This window comes from Hypoxylon fragiforme, assembly GCF_022984875.1.
Source record: "Hypoxylon fragiforme strain CBS 206.31 chromosome Unknown GGS25scaffold_8, whole genome shotgun sequence".
In the NCBI taxonomy this organism is placed as follows: Eukaryota; Fungi; Ascomycota; class Sordariomycetes; order Xylariales; family Hypoxylaceae; genus Hypoxylon; species Hypoxylon fragiforme.
The window spans coordinates 1,884,672-1,902,389 of record NW_026054763.1 but is presented as its reverse complement, the minus strand read 5'-3'; the positions used below and the strand labels follow the sequence as shown (position 1 = coordinate 1,902,389).

General features: G+C 50.4%; 5 protein-coding genes and 1 non-coding gene across 6 annotated transcripts; 3 read left to right on the top strand and 3 right to left on the bottom strand.

Moving 5' to 3' along the window:
• The first annotated feature begins 1,580 nt into the window (after positions 1–1,580).
• On the top strand, positions 1,581–1,652 carry GGS25DRAFT_t93. The gene has a single exon. It is a non-coding gene; the product is annotated as a tRNA-Met (tRNA).
• A 1,652-nt stretch (positions 1,653–3,304) lies between these two features.
• On the bottom strand, positions 3,305–4,602 carry GGS25DRAFT_419821 (uncharacterized protein). Its single transcript, XM_049258551.1, has 2 exons — positions 3,691–4,602; positions 3,305–3,633 (listed from the first exon to the last, which is right to left on the bottom strand). Exon 1 carries the CDS (start codon positions 4,518–4,520, stop codon positions 3,699–3,701), a length of 822 nt encoding a protein of 273 aa, XP_049113970.1. The 5' UTR covers positions 4,521–4,602; the 3' UTR covers positions 3,305–3,633; positions 3,691–3,698.
• A 664-nt stretch (positions 4,603–5,266) lies between these two features.
• On the bottom strand, positions 5,267–6,780 carry GGS25DRAFT_419812 (glycosyltransferase family 62 protein). The gene has a single exon (XM_049258550.1). The coding sequence runs from the start codon at positions 6,655–6,657 to the stop codon at positions 5,551–5,553; it is 1,107 nt and encodes a 368-aa protein (XP_049113969.1). The 5' UTR covers positions 6,658–6,780; the 3' UTR covers positions 5,267–5,550.
• A 919-nt stretch (positions 6,781–7,699) lies between these two features.
• GGS25DRAFT_419057 (uncharacterized protein) lies at positions 7,700–9,165 on the bottom strand. The gene has a single exon (XM_049258548.1). The coding sequence runs from the start codon at positions 8,829–8,831 to the stop codon at positions 7,887–7,889; it is 945 nt and encodes a 314-aa protein (XP_049113968.1). The 5' UTR covers positions 8,832–9,165; the 3' UTR covers positions 7,700–7,886.
• A 1,243-nt stretch (positions 9,166–10,408) lies between these two features.
• GGS25DRAFT_524698 (uncharacterized protein) lies at positions 10,409–10,734 on the top strand (the record flags this gene model as incomplete). The annotated part of the gene is made up of 2 exons (XM_049264654.1): positions 10,409–10,444; positions 10,498–10,734. 2 exons carry the CDS (start codon positions 10,409–10,411, stop codon positions 10,732–10,734), a joined length of 273 nt encoding a protein of 90 aa, XP_049113967.1.
• A 2,955-nt stretch (positions 10,735–13,689) lies between these two features.
• On the top strand, positions 13,690–17,439 carry GGS25DRAFT_515560 (plasma-membrane proton-e; the record flags this gene model as incomplete). Its single annotated transcript, XM_049263094.1, has 7 exons — positions 13,690–14,284; positions 14,391–14,614; positions 14,681–15,352; positions 15,428–16,199; positions 16,315–16,460; positions 16,566–17,286; positions 17,357–17,439. The coding sequence occupies 7 exons, from the start codon at positions 13,690–13,692 to the stop codon at positions 17,437–17,439; spliced, it is 3,213 nt and encodes a 1,070-aa protein (XP_049113966.1).
• Positions 17,440–17,718: the final 279 nt, after the last annotated feature.

Sequence of the window (17,718 nt, the reverse complement as noted above, 5' to 3'; positions counted from 1 at the left end):
GGGAGGGGAAAGAAAAAAATGTCTGCTCCGAGGGAGAATAGGGTAGATGTAGGCACTTAGTACGCAGGGACGATCCATATAAAAGTGGTAGGTTACAGTAAAGTCTTCAAGTGTACCTAATGGCACTCGGAAATAGCGCGGTAACAACCTTATTCTAGGCACGATAGCTAGGTCATTCAACCCTTTTATTTACAGCTGCAGAGCTATGCCACTAGTTACGTGATACGCTATTCATAGGCTCGATCGATATCGGGAGACTTGATAATGCGCTCGGTGTTACACGCTTCACCCTGTCTCTCTAATTTCAATATATAAATACCACGTGCCGTCATAAAAGGGGAAGCCCTAAAAACCACACCGTTCATTTACCACATCTTGCCTACCTAGTGTCACATGACCAGACCGGAAGACATGGAAATAGCTAAGTTGTTACGCGAAGAGCTGTAGACCTATACGCGGGGAATGTGGTCTATACCAGACCCCTAACACCTAGAGTCGTATAGAGGTAACTAAAATTTGGTGTAAGACGATTGGAGGAGCTTGCTGACTCATTATAGTCCTTCACAATTAAGGGGCTCAGAGTATAGAGGCACGCTATACCTACTACGGATGACATTACCATATGGTACATGTACTGTAGGTATCTACTCCTTCTAATCATATAAAAGAAGCAAATGTATTAAGTCGAGTTTATTCTTCATAGTAAAAGCCAGAGACTGTATGGCATATGCTTGTGTAGCATGCACCCCTTTAACGACATCTCTTGCACCTAACTGTATAGTAGCCAGGGAGGGACATCAAGTGTATGTACGTTAGACAAGATCCTAATAAACTTGTCATTCAAGAATTAGCTATGAATTCGGGTGTGAACAGACTATTACATCGTAGCTTTGACACGTTAAGCACCTAAAAGGGGGTGATCTGTTCCTGTACATGTCCTCTCCTAGCAAACGGAGGCTTAGAGACTGGATGCTATATTATCAAGCCTTCTGCAGATATGAAGAAAGAGTTGATTTATACCTAGTCACAAAGCAATTAAATCCAACCTTATACCTATACCTGCCCAGATAGTGATGCCTAAGTCGGCAGGCAGGTAGGCGTGAAACATAAACACTCAGTATAAACGGAGATAGCAAACAAACCTCCTCATCAACATGACCACCTTCATTGTGAATTGCTTATACGCCTAAGCAACGCTGTTCATGATACCTTTCATAAAAAAAAGGGTTACCTAATCCCCACAAATAACGAGCTCAGTAGGCCTTCAACTTGAGTCAAGTGATGCATATCGCGAAGTCTACTTTACCTACCTACCTAGCTACACAAAATATCCATTAGTAAAAATCACACCACCGATAATCCACTCCTGTACTTCATAAACCAAGTAAAATAAGTAAGAAACAACTCACAACTCATTTACTTCGCATACCTATGTATAAGACCACAAACAGCACAAAGAGAAAAAAAAATCTCTCTCAAAAATGTTTGATAGTGGATACTGTGACTCACAAGCAGTTTAGGCGCACATATAAACCGAAATCGGGGACCCTTTTTGCACACACCACACCAGTGTCTAGGTGAGCTTCATGGCGCAGTGGAAGCGCGCCGGGCTCATAACCCGGAGGACCTCCGATCGAAACGGAGTGGAGCTAACAATTTTTTTTCTCATTTCCTTTTTTTTTCCCCCGCTCGTTCTCACTCTTGATTCGAATTTTTTCAGTCGTAGAATTCGTTTGTAGTCTTAGATTTGCAGAATACTATTTTCTCTTTCTCCCCTCGCGCGCGGCGCTACTATGTACTACATAGTATAGTAATATGGCTCTAATTGACGCCCGCCAATCAGGACCGCGGCGCCATTCCACATTAGGGAGGCCCGGCGGTTTTGATTGGCTAATGCACAGTCGCAGTTGGGAAAGAGACTGTGTTACTTTATCGATCTACATAGTTAAATGAATTTCTTCATTGAAATTCAAACGTCAAAAGTCAAAAGTGTAAGGTGTAAAGTAATTCTAGTCTACCCTAGTACCATCATACCATCATCTTCACCCCCAAAGAATTTCTTCTTGTTTGAGTGCGACATTTAGCCGCTTTTCACGGCTAGGAGCGTGAGATACGGACGGGCAATGCCATCCATTTTTCATTCACCTTAACCTATGCTATGCACATGACTGCGTGATGGGAACTTCATACTAGGTATCAGACGAACCATCAACCTCCCAAGGCGACTAGTTGGGTACCTAGGTAGCTATCCAAACAAAACAATCAACGCTCTAGCGATAGTTAAGTCAATCTGCCTACCAACACTCCCAATATAGTAAGCAGTTCATCATCCCCCGAACGCCGTAAAATCAAATTCCCAAGCCATGACACCCCGTTGATTTAGCCCTTCCTCTTCCCCCTTCCCCCATTTCCTCGCTCACCCATCCCCCCCACCAAATCCAACCACAGCGAGCCCAGCCCCACAAAACGCAACTGCCGTCCCGTCCGTTCAAACAGCGCCTTCGCGCGCAACCCGTACACCACCTCCGCCTGCCCGCCCCGGCGCGCCTCCAGCTCCGGGGCGGAGTACGCGGTGACCGTGTCCGTGAACGCGGGTGGCAGGGACGCGGCGTGGCGGGAGGACGCGAGGGCGGCGGGGATGTCGCCGCGAGGTGGTGCAGGGTTGCGAGGGAGAGGTGGGTTAGTTTGGTGTGGCTGGGCTTGGTGATGGGGGAGGAGGTTGTTGTTGTTGGAGGGGAGGATGGGGAAGGTGGCGGTATTGGTGGTTGCAGCACTCAGCTCGTGCAAGATCTCCTGCGCAGCGCCGAGCCGAGCGCACGCCAGTCCAGCGGGCGTTTCTCAATGCCGGCTTGCATGGCCTTCGTCAAGTATGCGTTTGCCAGCGCGATTGTCAGCCGCTTTGTCCGGTTGGAGGAGTAGGAGTAGGAGTAGGAGTACGTGTGCGTCGTGTTCGTGTTCGTGTTCGTGACCCCCGTGCTCAGCACCTTGATCCCTTCGTCGCATCTGTGGAGTTCGCAGAGAAGGGTCCCGCGGAGCCAGGTATATTTCTCGTTATCGTCAGAGAGGAAGGGTCTATGGAGCAGAGAAGCTCGTACGCTTCCTGGAACCGTCCTTCGAATCGCAGGATTTTGGCCTGCGTTAACATTACCTGGTTCCTTTGTAGCATCCCCAGTGATGATATGGTCCCTTCCCACGAGGGGTCAAACGCGGTGAGGTATTTCACGGCAGTTGCTAACGTGTTTAGACGAACGCATTCTTTGGCACGCAAGATTGTTGCGAGATCTGCGGAGAGGGCGTTGGATCTGTGGTCAGTTATAGGGAACGTGATGTCTTCGGTCGTTTTGGCTCGGTTCTTCGTATAGACGGAGGGGTGTCAAGTCTCTAATTTGCACTTTTGCTGTCAAGACGGCGCCATAGGAGGAGCCTGCCAGTGCCAGCGCCTTGGCGGCCTGGGCCGCGGCAGAGATGGCAGTAAACTTCCAGTCTTTATCCCGAAGATAGGAGGTAGACAAGCACGCCTTGACGAGCTGCGTGAGGCATGGCTGATTCAGTAGTTTCTCAAGTTGCAATGGAGGCAAATATGACAAAACTGTCTTGAGGTGAGAAAGAAGTGTTTCACAGTCTTTTCTATAGCTAGCCATGCTGTGTTAGCATAAGACGCTGGACAAACATTGGCACAGCGTAAGGTACCTTGTCGGTTATAGCGAGCGATATATGGGAAACGCGTGGGCCATGATTCTTACAGCGTCAGCAACCCAGGTAGGCTGTTCGAAACGTCCTTGCAAGAATTCTGAGATACGCCGGTCGAGGTCTATCTGCTCCCCTGAGACCCGCACAAACCCGACGTATTCTAAGAAATAGAGGGCGCTTGCGAACACCTTCTCGCTAGAAACCGTGACCGTCAGAGTCCTAGTCTCCACCACGCCATCCTCGCCCCAGGACCGCGAGGGCTCCCATACGCGGCGGAACAGAGCCATGGGTATAGAAGAGGAGCCCAGGCACCGCAGTATAGATGCCAGGTTCTGCGTGTCGAGATCCAGCTGGCCCAGGATACGGAGAAGCCAGTTGTTTATCGAGGGGTTGCACGGGAACTTGTGGATTCTGGCAAAGAGCTGGTGCTTGGATTCGAGCGAGAACTTCACGAGCAGATGCAGAACCTCACGATTACAAGTGTTCCGGTGCGCGTCTATCGTGGCATAGTACGTCCAGATCAAGGCAAGCGGCCCCCCGTGCTTCAACGACTCACCTAGCAGGGCTGTTCTGGGGCTCGACAGGACACGGGAGTCCATCGTGCGGCTGAGCATGTAGCTACGTATGTGCCTGTCCTTGTCGGCCTCGAACCCGAGTAGCGCATCTCGAATACCTCGTTCGACGGGTATGAAGTTGAAGGAGTCCGAGAGGTGCTGCTGGCACTGGAAGAAGGCATCGACTAGTAGCCCTCGGGTTTCATAAGGCTCCTGCTCGAGAGCGGTCTCAATATCTAGGTTCTCGCCCTTATTCCCGACGCACATCAACCGCATGTTGTCGTCGTCGTCGTCGTCGTCGTCGTCGTCGTCGTCGTCGTCGTCGCAGTAGTAGTGATAGGAATTGTTGTGAAGAGGATAACGCGATGAGCGTCTGAACCCTCGTGAAGAACAACATCCTTAAACCAGAGGCTCTACCACGTAGGCATCGAACGTTCATCACTACCTACCTCGGCATTGTGTAGGCCATTTGTAGGCGATAGGCAACAAGGCTCCAGGATGGGGTCTATCGGCAGCTCGCAGTAAACAGTACGGCCCCCTGACCAATGAGAGCCCCTTGACGAAATGATATATCATTTTACTACAGATTCGATTATGAGTCAACCGTGGCTGGCTTTCATTGTCCTGGATTTTTATCCAACCAAAGAGGCTTTTCAACAAAGGTATAGTGTTGAAGAGGTGTTGATGACCTAGGAAGAGAGTAATGGGTGCGCCACCAATTAGATGCTGGATAGGCATCCAGTGATGAGTCGACTTGGCACTTGCGTCAGTGTATAAGACCTATAGGCAATTCTCGGTCCGTGGATTGGAGCTATGCATTATATCTTGACCTTATCGCCGATACGAGACTTGAGATCTGGTATGTACTATGTATGTATTCCATAGAAGTTGAGGTCATTAATGATTATCAAAGTGGTACTAAACTCGTCTGCAAGGTTGAGTTGTCTAACTACTATGTAACTACATAGTAGCGCCCGATTTAACCTAGTTCTACATATCCTCTTGAACTGGTAACTCAACTAGGCACTCATCTCGTCGCCTTCTACAGGTCTTGGCATACATATGGACAGGGGTATGTTATACCAAAGACCCGGAAACCAAACAACTCGACTATAACAGTAAAGTCCTAATGTAGGTAGTCTACCTTACTACCTAAGATACACCCTAGGTATGCAGGATTCAACGTCTTTTGAACATGATTCAGGGGGGGTATATAACCTCGTGGAGCCTCTGCTTGGGGTATAACGCCAAAAAATCAAAATGCCATCTAATGCCATCTTTTTAATGCGACAATCAAACCCATCAATTAATCTTTTCCGCTCCGATCTGCATGCTTCACATAATGACTACCACCTAACACAAAACACTTTGAGCCGTCGAGATGGTGGGCGAGATAGCAAAGGCCCTCGGTTTCGATTCCAACCCAGCCTTCGTGGGACCATGTCGAACCGACGACGTAGGATGTGGGAAAATTGATGCCCTGGCGTATGAGACTTGCTTTCATGTACAGTAAGGTGCCTCCTACACTATCAAGTTGTATGATGTCGTCGTTGGACGTCCCCTTGATAAGCTCGTCCACGTACGTCCTGGTCTCGACTAGTTTATCCGCAGCTATCTCAAGGTCTTCGTCACGGACAGGGCCCATGAGCATAGGCACTTCTCTATTCAAAGCCCAGGCGTTCTTGTCGTAGTTTCGCTCCAGAGTCTGCTTACAGATAGACGTGATGATGCCCACGTCCTCGCGACTCTCCCCATGTCCAATCATGGTCTGCACGATGCCCTTGGAAAGCTTGACAATATCGGCGTCAACCCAGATGACGTGGGTCTCGTCTTGCAGACTACGGGCCATCAGGTAGTTGCGGGCGCTGGCGATCAGGTTGCGCCGCTTCCGCTGTACCTCCGGGCGGTGCCGATCCTCGTACGGGATCTTGGAGGAACTCTTACCGTCGCTCTCGCGGTAGAGTAGCGCGACACGTGCAAAGGGCACGGACGCGATGGCCTTTTTGGCGGTGTCGAACTCGTCACGCGACGCCGTCATCAGGGCCAGAGAGACCCGAGATAGGTCGATGTCGGTGGCCATGATCATATCCAGGAAATCATACACAGTGCGGCGCCGTATGGACAGATAATTGCTACTCCAAGAATGCACGTCGCGACTCAATGCAAGGATCAGCACGTCCGGATTGGCCTTGGCCATTTGCCGGTGGTGGAGTACGGTGCCATCGTTCAACGTCTGCTCGTTGTCGTCGAGAATGGCGTCAAACGATGGTTTATCCCAATGCTTGAATGTGGTAGGTAAACAAGGTTGAGCTTTGGGTTCATAGTTACGATAGAGCACCAGGATGAATAGAATAAAGGAGATGCCGATTAAGACCAGGCGGTGATGATGAGCAAATCTAATGCGAGTAGCCATCTCGCCATGATTAAAAGTTGAAGCAGCAGTTTGTAACAAGAAAGAAAATAATCTTTTTTTAAGAAAAAAGAAGATTTAAATCACGTAAGAAAAATAATCAAAATAATAGTAGTGACATTTGACATTGACAATAATATGTAGTTAATTTTAATAATAAAAAGATGAGGAAGAGGATAGACTAGGACGGAGGCGGAGCTTCGCGTCTATTTCGTTAATTTTTTTTTAGGGGATCGAGGGAGTCCTACAATGTACCTGGCTAGGGCTCATACTAAAAGGCTCCAGTGGATCTTGTGTGCTGATTCTTGGCGCATTTGGCGTATTGCATTTGCTGCATTTGCTGCATTTGCTGCCTGCGTTGTGCTTAGTCGGGTGGAACTTGGCGGAACTTTACTTCAGCCTCGAGGCTCTAGGTTAGCATCCTTCTACACTAAAATTGCCCCTTTTACTTTTTACTTGAATGGAAAAAATACTTATAGATACATGGGCACGTGTTCATAATCACTTGATTGACCACATACAGGGCTGCTAGGCTAGATTTTAGGCAACATTGGGTGATATGCATGTGTGCTTTCTCGGTATTGCCCATGTATAATACAATGTAGTATGTACTATCAAGTACCAAGTGACCACTGTCGTGTCCTCGTTGTTACAACTTACCCCAAGTTACAACGGACTATGGTTTCACATTACGGCTACTGCAAAGCAACATCGAAACAAAAACGATACTTGAAACTTATTGGTTGTCTGTATTCTCCACCATATTCAATCAATCCTCGGGCGCTATAGTAGCCTAACTCTTCAAAAAATAAAGATAAAATAACGTTTCCATCTTTCTAGGTTAAGAGACTTCAAATTCTATGTACCATTGATATTAAGTGTTGTAGACTTCGGAGTTTGTATTGCTATAATCCCGATCGGCAACCTACCTTAGCTAATGTTCATTGGTGGGAAAAGGCTCACGCGTTTGTGGTTACAGATTACATGTATTATGTATCACCCCAAGTACTGACAATGTGACTTTTAAGTTCAAATGTTTGTTCTTCATTCCTTCAAGAGGAATTCATCCCTCCAGGTATAATTCCTATACGCCGTGTCTACTACTAGTAATACTTAATAGTAAATGATCCACCAACGCCAAGTACATCCATGAATACATACATCTATGTTCTTTTCCATGCCAATTGCAGTTACATACAACACCGGCCTAATTATAACCCCAATGACATCGCCTATGCGACGCTGGCTGCAACCATATGCATCACCACCTCATGGTGGAAGATCTTCAGCGCCGTCATGAGCGCTACCACCGCAAACCTATCCCCCAGCACCCCCGTCGCACCGCTCTCCAGGAACTGAAGCTTGAACACCTTATTCGCGCTCCAGCTGTTGTTATGCGACCACGCCGCCACCACTTCCTGGCCGTCACTCGTCCACCCCACCGCTCGCTTAGTGCGGTCGCTGCCGCCGCCGCCGCCGCCTTGCTCCGCGTTGTTCCCGCTTAGCCGCACCAGCTTCCACCCGTAGCCCGCGTGCTTGTTCAGGCCCCTGACCTCCTCCCCACGGCTCTGCCGCCACTCGAAGTCCTCCGTTCGCAGGTCCTTGCCCGTCCCTGTTTGCACCGAGAAGCGGTACGAGACGTGCAATAGCCCGACCTTCATCTTCATGACAACCCGCGTAGAGCCTGTACCACCACCACCACTATAAGAGGATCCCGCAGCATCATCGCCGAGCGCAAGCAACTCGACAATAGTCTCTTTCGCGCTCCCCCACTTGCTCGTAAACGCCGCCGTCGCGATGACGGGACCGGCGCTGCTGCTAGCCCCCGCGCAGAGGTCCAGCTTCCCGGTGTAGTCGCTGCCCAGCGCGACGTTGTAGAGCGGGCTGTTGGCGTGCTCGCCGAGCTGGATGTTCCGGGTCGTCCACTTCTTCTCGTAGTACCCGTTCAGCGCCTGCGGGAACCGGTTCCGCGCACCCACGATGCTGCTGCTCGTGTTTGTAGTACTAGTCTCAGGCACTGCTTCGTACCACGGCGCTAAGCCGGGTGCTGCCGCTTGTGGGGGAGCTGCATCGGCCGCGCTATGATTATGATAACTGTAAGGAGGTGGTGGTGCTGCACCATCATCGTCTTGTAGCGACGGTGCGTAAGTAAAGTCGGTTTCTGTTGAGTAACTCATTCTCCTTTTCGTTACCGATTTTAGTTTTGTCTTTTTTAAATATTTTTGCGCTTTTTTGTCCTTTGGCGTGAAAATCGAAATCGAACATCGTTGTTTGGGCTTTGATTCCAACTTATATCTCACCTAATTCTAGGGTTCATCACCATGTGCTAATAGTAGCTGCCTATCTTTCGGCCCTGCCGCGCTGCACTGCCATTGCGCAGTTACATAGTTAGCCAGGCAGCTCTTTGAACTAATTGCTGGGCTACGTCACCTGTTCTGCACCCGTATCTGCAGATCTATACGTATAATGTTTTATTCGCTGAGCTCTTGAGAGATCCCTCGAGCTGAATGAATACGTTTTATTTTATTGGTGTGTGTAATACAACGTATCATGATCAGCATCAACACCTACTTGATATTTTAAGAGAGTAGGGTCACATTACTAGAATGCATGAAATCAACCGCTCGAAGTGTCAACTCAAACTTTCTCTGTGATAAAGGCTCGTTTGCTTACAACTGGGTAGGGAATGCTTGACAAGGTTATATGAAGACCTCGAAATAGAGGATTCGATACAATACCAAGCCCCTATCGGGGGGTAGTTAACCTTAAGGAGCTATTACCACAACGCCTTCGCCTTCGCAAACGGCTTGTCAGGCTCACGACAAATCATTCCTATAGCACACGCATGCCCTTGAACTCTTCCGGTAGCTCCAGAAAAGACAAGTTTGAGACTAGTAATACGACAGAGATACCGAATTCCATGTATACGAGTTTGAGTCCTAGCATAGGTATTGAGTATAGCCAGAAATCACGACTCGAGTTTAGAAGGAAAGGGGAAAGAGGGGGGAAAGGTATCTCTACCCGCCTCGCTCTAGAGTCCATCTCCTATCCTCGATACCACAGCGCGACTCCCGGCAGTAGGTACGCTTTGGCTCATCGGCAAAAAAAAAGGTGCACGGCTGAGATGGAAACTAAAAAAAAAAAAAAATCTACTCCTTTTGATACCCTATAGCCGGGAACCTCTTGTCTAGTTACTGAAGCCTGGCGGGGATTGACTTCGGCAACACCAGCCAGGCGCGATGCTTCCTCGCACACACCATCAAAATAAAGGATCTCGGTTCCCAGGATCTCCTCGACGGATGGAGTGCCAGGGCCAGAAAATCCCGTCCTCAAGGCTGCACACAGCTTGGTCTAGGCTGCGGGGTACATTCCATGAATGAAAGAATAAAAATAAAAGTAATTAAGAGTATTCGCAGAGTCATGGCCCTAAGAAGAATGTGCCAGCTATACTCATTACTCGGGGAAAGATAGGAAGAGGACATTCCCCGACAAGCGTTACCTATAATCATCTCATCGAGCATACCCTCATTCCGCGCCGAATCATCTAGGGGGTTTCCCAACCCTCCTGGCTTCGAGGGCCCGGCGTCATAGCACGAGATCCATTATGCGGAAACTTCATCCGCCGCCAACATATCCCCCTCAAGCCGCTGAAATCTCTCAACTGCCCTGTGCAAGGCCCGGGTGATCTCGTCACTCCCGGCCTCCTCGCCGATTAGGGCAATCTAGATGGGCATCTACCATTGCGTGGCGTAACATGGAGGGCGAACAGGTCGATCGACATCAGGGCCTGGTCGAACTCACTCCTTGTTCCGGCGCAGCACGATGTCCTTAATCTCCTGCTAGCCTTCGAGAATGCTCATCGGCTTGTCGCGGATGCTGGGAAACAGCAGATGTGCGATGTGGCGCGTCCAGCTTCCGGGCCGTGACGGCCTCGGAGAATTCCTTGAGCTCCAGGATCACCGGCACCAGCACCAGATCAGGATTGCCGTCGGCTGTCCGCTTTGCGGGTTCCTAGTTGTAGGCGATGGCCCGGATACGGCTACGGGTAGAGAATGCGCCGGGCGAGGAGAGGAAGCGTAACGAGAGAGGTGATGATTAAACTGTAAAAGATCATATTGGGTACCAATGTCGATTTTGTTAGTGGTAAGATTTCTGAGGAACGAGGTTTGGCAACTAGTTGTGGTTGGAGTGGACTATGACCCATGCCCCCCCCTATTGTATCGCTATCGTACTACTATGTCGCCTGCCTAGAAGGGGGGCAAAACAAGGGACCCCCAAACGACAAAATATCGTTATCACAATTGACTGTCGAATAGGATTCCATGTAGTATAAACGTTTGTTTACCTTCTCTTCGCCCCTACTGTGTATGTATGTACTAGTGTACTATCAAGATATCACGAACCTCATCGCTGCCCCTGGGTAGTAATCAACAGTTTACCTAGGTACCTATGTATAAGTTGTGATTTACTATTAAACCAAATGTAAAAAAGGGCCCTCCTTATACTGCCGCTTTGTTGGCAATATGTTCCGGTTGCTTTGGCAATTGCGAACCTAGGTAGTCACTATACTTACCTAACCTTCGTGCCAAGCTGCATTGCTTGAAGTGAGGTAAATAAAGGAGATTTGGCAGGTAGATACTCAAACTAGAGGTATACTGGAGACTCCGCTCGAAGGCCTGTGTACCTAATTTACACCAGCTTCACCATGAGTGACTGGGTAGATACCATACATGATGGGACCCTTTCATGGTTACCATCAAATCAAGGACGATGTGGTAAGCATTTAGGTATCGTCATCTCCATTAACGATCATCTGGGATTTCAAGGAAAGGGGCGACTAAAACGTTCTGTTGAGAGTGTTGCGGTGCTCCTTTGACATGACGTTCATATTAACTGATGAAATAGCCGAGTCCATAGTCCGCATCTCAATCAGTGAGGGTTTTGCACGTCTCCATATAACGGTTCGATGGGGCAGCGAAACCACTCATAGTCGAAGAATGGGAGCAGCGGGGAATAGAGAAGAAAGTAAGTGGAAAGTTTTTGGGAAATGACAGAAAGGGGATTGATTGTGCTGGAAACTTTATTGGAAAGGTAAGGTTCCATTTCTCTCGAGGCCAGTCTTCATTTCAAGTTGATAGTTTCTATACCCAGATATTCGTACCTAGTGTCTACACATGCCAATAGTCTTTCGTGTATTGGTAAAGCCAGCCTTTTAGTGGTTACCAACAGAAAAGAGCTCTTTTCACTCTCACCAGACCAACCCCCAAAAATGGCTTCAACCAAACTGGTATACCGAACTTCCATGCCGCTATTCCCGGCCCTTCCGAGACAGGCCGAGCCTCATCCCCAGGGTGTCACGCGACTACCTACCTATGTACGTTGCAGCAAGTCTATGTGAGGTGCCTTGACAGGGGCCACAACAAGTCGGAAAGGCGGTCTTAGGTCCATTGGGAATTAATAGTCGAAATGACATGTCAACAACCTAGGTAAGATAGTGTAAGTGTTACTCCAACTAAATACTTGTAGGTATGTATGAGGTCGTAGGTACCCTATGCGTGATGTGTGTGTCGACGGATGAGTAAAGAGGTGAGACATATGATTGCCATGTGCCCCAATAATAAATATGTAATGCGTTATAATGACAATGCATTTTATTGAACAGTAGTACGATTCGACCGATTGGGGTATTATTGCATCTGCAGTTGAGCAGTTTCGGGTTGAAGAATAACAAGAAAAGACAAAGAAAAAGAAAAGAGAAAAGAAGAGCACCCCGAGCGTTCCGTAACTCTCCTGTCTCTCACCTCACACAAACGGGCTCAAGGAACATTGACTGTAGAACCAATAAGCCTTCATCTTAGAGCCTTAGAGGGGGCTTCGGTAATGCGGGGATTAATGGCTATCGGGGGATGGTCCCCCCTTTTCGCAAAAGGGCAATGGGTTGCGTGTTGCCATACATGGAGTTGCCCTGCATGCAGTATGCAGTAAGTGTGTACCTAGGTATGTATGATGTAGCGGGGTTTTTCGTTTGTTTGTTCTCGAACTTCCATCAACGTCCCTCCTCCTCCTCTTGCTCGGTAACCGCTTCAACCACACACCCCAGAGATCCGAATAAAGACAAAAAAAAAAAAAACTCAAATATCGGCCTCCTACGTAATCTCACGCAAAGCTAGGATGGCCCGGATCCCTCACCTGCCCAATGGCGGAACGGCCTTTGGACTTCCTGCCGTCAGCTTTTCTCAACCCCAGTGTCACCTCACGGCTTTGCTACGGACAATGAAATTCTTTCTCTCTCTTGTTCTAGGCCTACCCCCTTTTCGCGTCGCGAGATAACCGATGCGGGAAGAACGGTGAGAGATGGAGAGACATACACGGAGAGAGACATGGAGACAGAGGTATTTTGGAATAATAAATGCCTCTCTCACTCTTGTAAAAAGGGCGCAAAAAAATCTCAAGGATTTGCCTACGTACTTAGTGTCTCTACACGGCACATTTTTCAGTTGTACCGTGTGTTGTCTCAATGGATAACATAACAGACACGCTCCAGCACTTGCCTACCTGGGTATCCCTCGCCGTTGCGTTCAACTAAGGTGTTTAAAAGTCTGAGCGGGAAAAGTCTGTGAGGGGACCTCGTTGCACATTACAGTTGAACCTAGCCGAATCTTACTTGCTGTGTTCGGCCGGTAGATGGTGTGGACGTCAGATCCGAGAAGAAGAAGCAGCAGCAGAAGAGAAGAAAAACAAGGGTAGGGGGCGGCTTGTGTCTTTGTCCTTTCATTTCCCGCTGCGGGATTTTCCTCCTCTTCCTCTTCTTCTTCCTTTTTCGAGAGGTGTGACAAAGGAAAGGAGGCTTGAGCCCAAATTCCTTAGCTAGCTTTGACCTGAGATATCTGTTGCGCACAACCCGAAGAGAAGGGCCCAGGATAGTCAGTCAGCCAGCCAGCCAGCCTTAACATTTCTTAAGGAAAGGCCGTGCTAAAAAAGAAAAATACATTCACACGCACATACGCACGCACCCACTCACTCAGACTCGCCAATATGGACTTCCTGACCCAGCAAAGACATGGGGATAGCGTGGCGCCCGACGACGTCGAAGCTCAGGGGGCCAGCCACTCCAATGGCGCCAGCTACCCGACCGAGCAGGCCGGCGGCGAGGCGGGGGCGGGGCAAAGCACAGGGCTAAGTCCAGAAGCCGCCGCCGCCGCAGGAGGGAACAACAGCAGGCAATCGGGGGCGGGGCAGAGCGGCGAGCACATCAGGTTCGGGGAGTACCGGCTGAAGGAGCCGCCCAAGAGCTCGGACCTGAACGAGTACGACGCGCTGGACCGGTTCATCACGAACTTCGACCAGGAGCGGCGCGCGAGTCTCGCGAGCGCCATGGGCAGCGGCAAGCGCAAGCTGCCCAAGTGGTGGCAGTTCTGGAAGTCGAGCGAGGGCGAGGGCGTCGAGGGCCAGCAGCCCACCGACATCGGGAAACCCCCGGACTCCTGGCTCGACACGGACATCCACACGGGCATCACCACCGCGCAGGTCGAGGAGCGCCGGCGGCGGTTCGGCTACAACGAGCTGACGGCCGAGAAGGAGAACATGTTCGCCAAGATCCTGGGCTACTTTCAAGGGCCGATTCTTTATGGTGAGCAAGCTTTTTCCCTCTTCCCCCCCTCCTGCTGATGCCCGTTTATTCGTGTTGGCAACTGCCTAGGTATTCTGGATTAATACCTAACAATTGCGGTTCTTAGTTATGGAGATCGCGGCTTTACTAGCCGTAGGTCTCGGCGACTGGATCGACTTTGGTGTCATCATTGGCATTCTTTGTCTCAACGCCTTTGTGGGGTTTTACCAGGAGAAGCAGGCGGCGGACGTTGTAGCAAGTTTGAAGGGTGATATTGCTATGAAGGCACATGTCATACGCAACGGTAACGAAGAGCAAATCTTAGCTAGGGAGTTGGTACCAGGCGATATTGTAAGTTTGTGTTTTTTTCCGTCTTTACCCTTTTAAAACGCATCGCCAAGCTAACCGTATATTTAGGTCATCATCCAAGAAGGACAAACAGTCCCAGGCGACGCCCAGCTGATTTGCGACTACGCCCGGCCTCAAGACTTCGAGCAGTTCAAGGAGCTAAGAAACGAAGACAAATTTGGCGGCGAGGAGGAGGTGACCAACGGAAAGAAGGACAAGTCAAAGGGCGACGAGAAGGACGATGAGGGAGACTACGAAGAGTCAATCCACTTCGGTGACCCCCTAGTAGCCTGCGATCAGTCCGCCATCACCGGTGAGTCGCTCGCCGTGGACAAATACATGGGCGACGTGCTGTACTACACCACGGGTTGCAAGCGCGGAAAATCCTACGCCGTCGTGACCACCACCGCCAAGTACTCCTTCGTCGGGCGCACCGCGTCCCTGGTTCAAGGTGCCAAAGACCAGGGCCACTTCAAGGCCGTCATGGACAGCATCGGAACCTCGCTTTTGGTTCTGGTCATGTTCTGGATTCTCGTCGCGTGGATCGGCGGCTTCTTCCACCACCTCAAGATCGCGGAGCCGAATGTCCAGAATCTGTTGCATTACACTCTAGTATTGCTCATCATCGGCGTCCCTGTCGGTCTTCCGGTGGTGACAACCACGACCCTCGCAGTTGGTGCCGCCTACCTGGCAAAGCAAAAGGCCATCGTCCAGAAACTCACGGCTATTGAATCCTTAGCAGTAGGTTAGCCCCTTTTCAAGTATATACTTGCCAGACTCGAATATTCTTTTACTAACAAAAACACCATCCACTAGGGCGTCAATGTTCTCTGCTCCGACAAAACCGGCACCCTCACCGCGAACAAACTCAGCATCCGCGAGCCCTACGTAGCCGAAGGGCAAGACGTGAACTTCATGATGGCTGTCGCCGCCCTCGCCTCATCACACAACATCGCCACGCTTGACCCGATCGACAAGGTGACCATCTCCACACTAAAACGCTACCCGAAAGCCCGCGAGATCCTGCGGCAGGGGTGGGTGACGGACAAGTTCACGCCCTTCGACCCGGTCTCCAAGCGCATCACCACCGAGTGCCACCTCGGCACGGACCGGTACGTGTGCGCCAAAGGAGCGCCTCGCGCCATCGTCAACCTGGCCAACGTCAGCGAGGAGACGCGAGTCCTGTACAACCAGAAAGCGCGAGAGTTCGCGGCGCGCGGCTTCCGCTCCCTAGGCGTAGCCTACAAGAAGAACGACGAGACGTGGACTCTGCTAGGCCTGCTGTCCATGTTCGACCCGCCGCGCGAGGACACGGCGCAGACGATCATCGAGGCGGCGCACCTGGGGGTGCCCGTCAAGATGCTGACGGGCGACGCCATCGCCATCGCCAAGGAGACGTGCAAGATGCTGGGCTTGGGCACGAAGGTGTACAACTCCGAGAAGCTGATCCACAGCGGCTTGACGGGCACGGTCCAGCACGACCTGGTGCAGCGCGCGGACGGGTTCGCAGAGGTGTTTCCGGAGCACAAGTACCAGGTCGTGGAGATGTTGCAGCAGCGTGGCTCGTTGACGGCTATGACGGGTGATGGTAAGTCTTGACCATCCCATTCCATCCCGTCCTTACCCCCCTTTTCAGAAATAGCATAGCAGTTCTACGCGAAATTATCCCTTGCTAACCATGTAATCCCCTACTACTTCTATAGGTGTAAACGATGCACCCTCTCTTAAGAAAGCCGACTGCGGAATTGCCGTTGAAGGATCATCCGAGGCCGCCCAAGCAGCAGCCGATATCGTGTTCCTGGCTCCCGGTCTTAGCACTATTATCTTGTCTATCAAGACCTCTCGCCAGGTATGTATACCCAAGCTACACCACAAGCTGTCATGCACATACCGTTTATAAAAAAAAACCCTAAAAAAAAAAGAAGAATAAAAACTAATCATGAACTTGTCACAGATCTTCCAACGCATGAAAGCCTACGTGCAATACCGCATCGCCCTCTGCCTGCACCTGGAGATCTACCTCACGACCTCCATGGTGATCATCAACGAGACGATCCGCCCGGACCTCATCGTCTTCATCGCGCTCTTCGCCGACCTCGCCACCGTCGCCGTCGCCTACGACAACGCGCACGTCGAGCCGCGCCCCGTCGAGTGGCAGCTGAAGAAGATCTGGGTCATCAGCGTGATCCTCGGCTCGCTGCTCGCGGCGGGGACGTGGATCATGCGGGGCACAATGTTCCTGACGAACGGGGGCGTGGTGCAGAACTTCGGGTCGATCCAGGAGATCCTCTTCCTCGAGGTCGCCCTGACCGAGAACTGGCTCATCTTCGTCACGCGCGGCGGGCAGACGTGGCCGTCGTGGCAGCTGGTGTTCGCGATCCTCGGCGTCGACGCGCTCGCCACCATCTTCGCCCTGTTCGGCTGGCTGTCCGGCAGCGGCGGAGGCCTGATGGAGACCACGCCGACGACGCACTTCCGCAACTCGCACAACGGGTGGACCGACATCGTCACCGTCGTGGTCGTGTGGGCGTACTCGCTCGGCGTCCTCATCTTCATCGCCATCGTCTATCTTGCGCTCAACAGCTTCTCCTGGATCAACAACCTCGGCCGCAAGGACCGCAACAAGAAGGACACCCAGATCGAGAACATCATCGGCCACATTAACAAACTTGCCGGTAAAGTTGCCGCATTTCATATTTCATTCCCTCTATTCTAGACTATATAACTAACTCACTCCTTTCTCAGTTGAACATGAGGTCGATCCCAAGACAGGTCGCGACAAGTACTTCATCGTGGAGAAGACAGCTGACGACGATGACGACGTTTAAATGCACCTAGGCAGGTAGCGAGTCGTAGCGATGAAGAAGACATTAACACTAATAGCTATCTAGTTACCTAGTATAGCATGTCACGTAGGTATGTAGATAGTCTTTGCTGGAAGATTTGGCGGGGAGGTAGGAAGAAGTACTATATCAAAGTTCGTATTGGTTATAGGTATTACATTATATGTAGGTAGACATCAAACTGATTAAGGGGGAAAGCTTTATTATAAAACGTGTGTTCATATTAAGGATGGCATATGCAATAGTGTGTGTCCTTTCTAACAA

Excerpts from the sequence above, each read along its gene's own strand:
- GGS25DRAFT_419812 (XM_049258550.1), bottom strand. The coding sequence starts at position 6,657 with ATGGCTACTCGCATTAGATTTGCTCATCATCACCGCCTGGTCTTAATC.
- GGS25DRAFT_419821 (XM_049258551.1), bottom strand. The coding sequence starts at position 4,520 with ATGCGGTTGATGTGCGTCGGGAATAAGGGCGAGAACCTAGATATTGAG.
- GGS25DRAFT_419057 (XM_049258548.1), bottom strand. The coding sequence starts at position 8,831 with ATGAGTTACTCAACAGAAACCGACTTTACTTACGCACCGTCGCTACAA.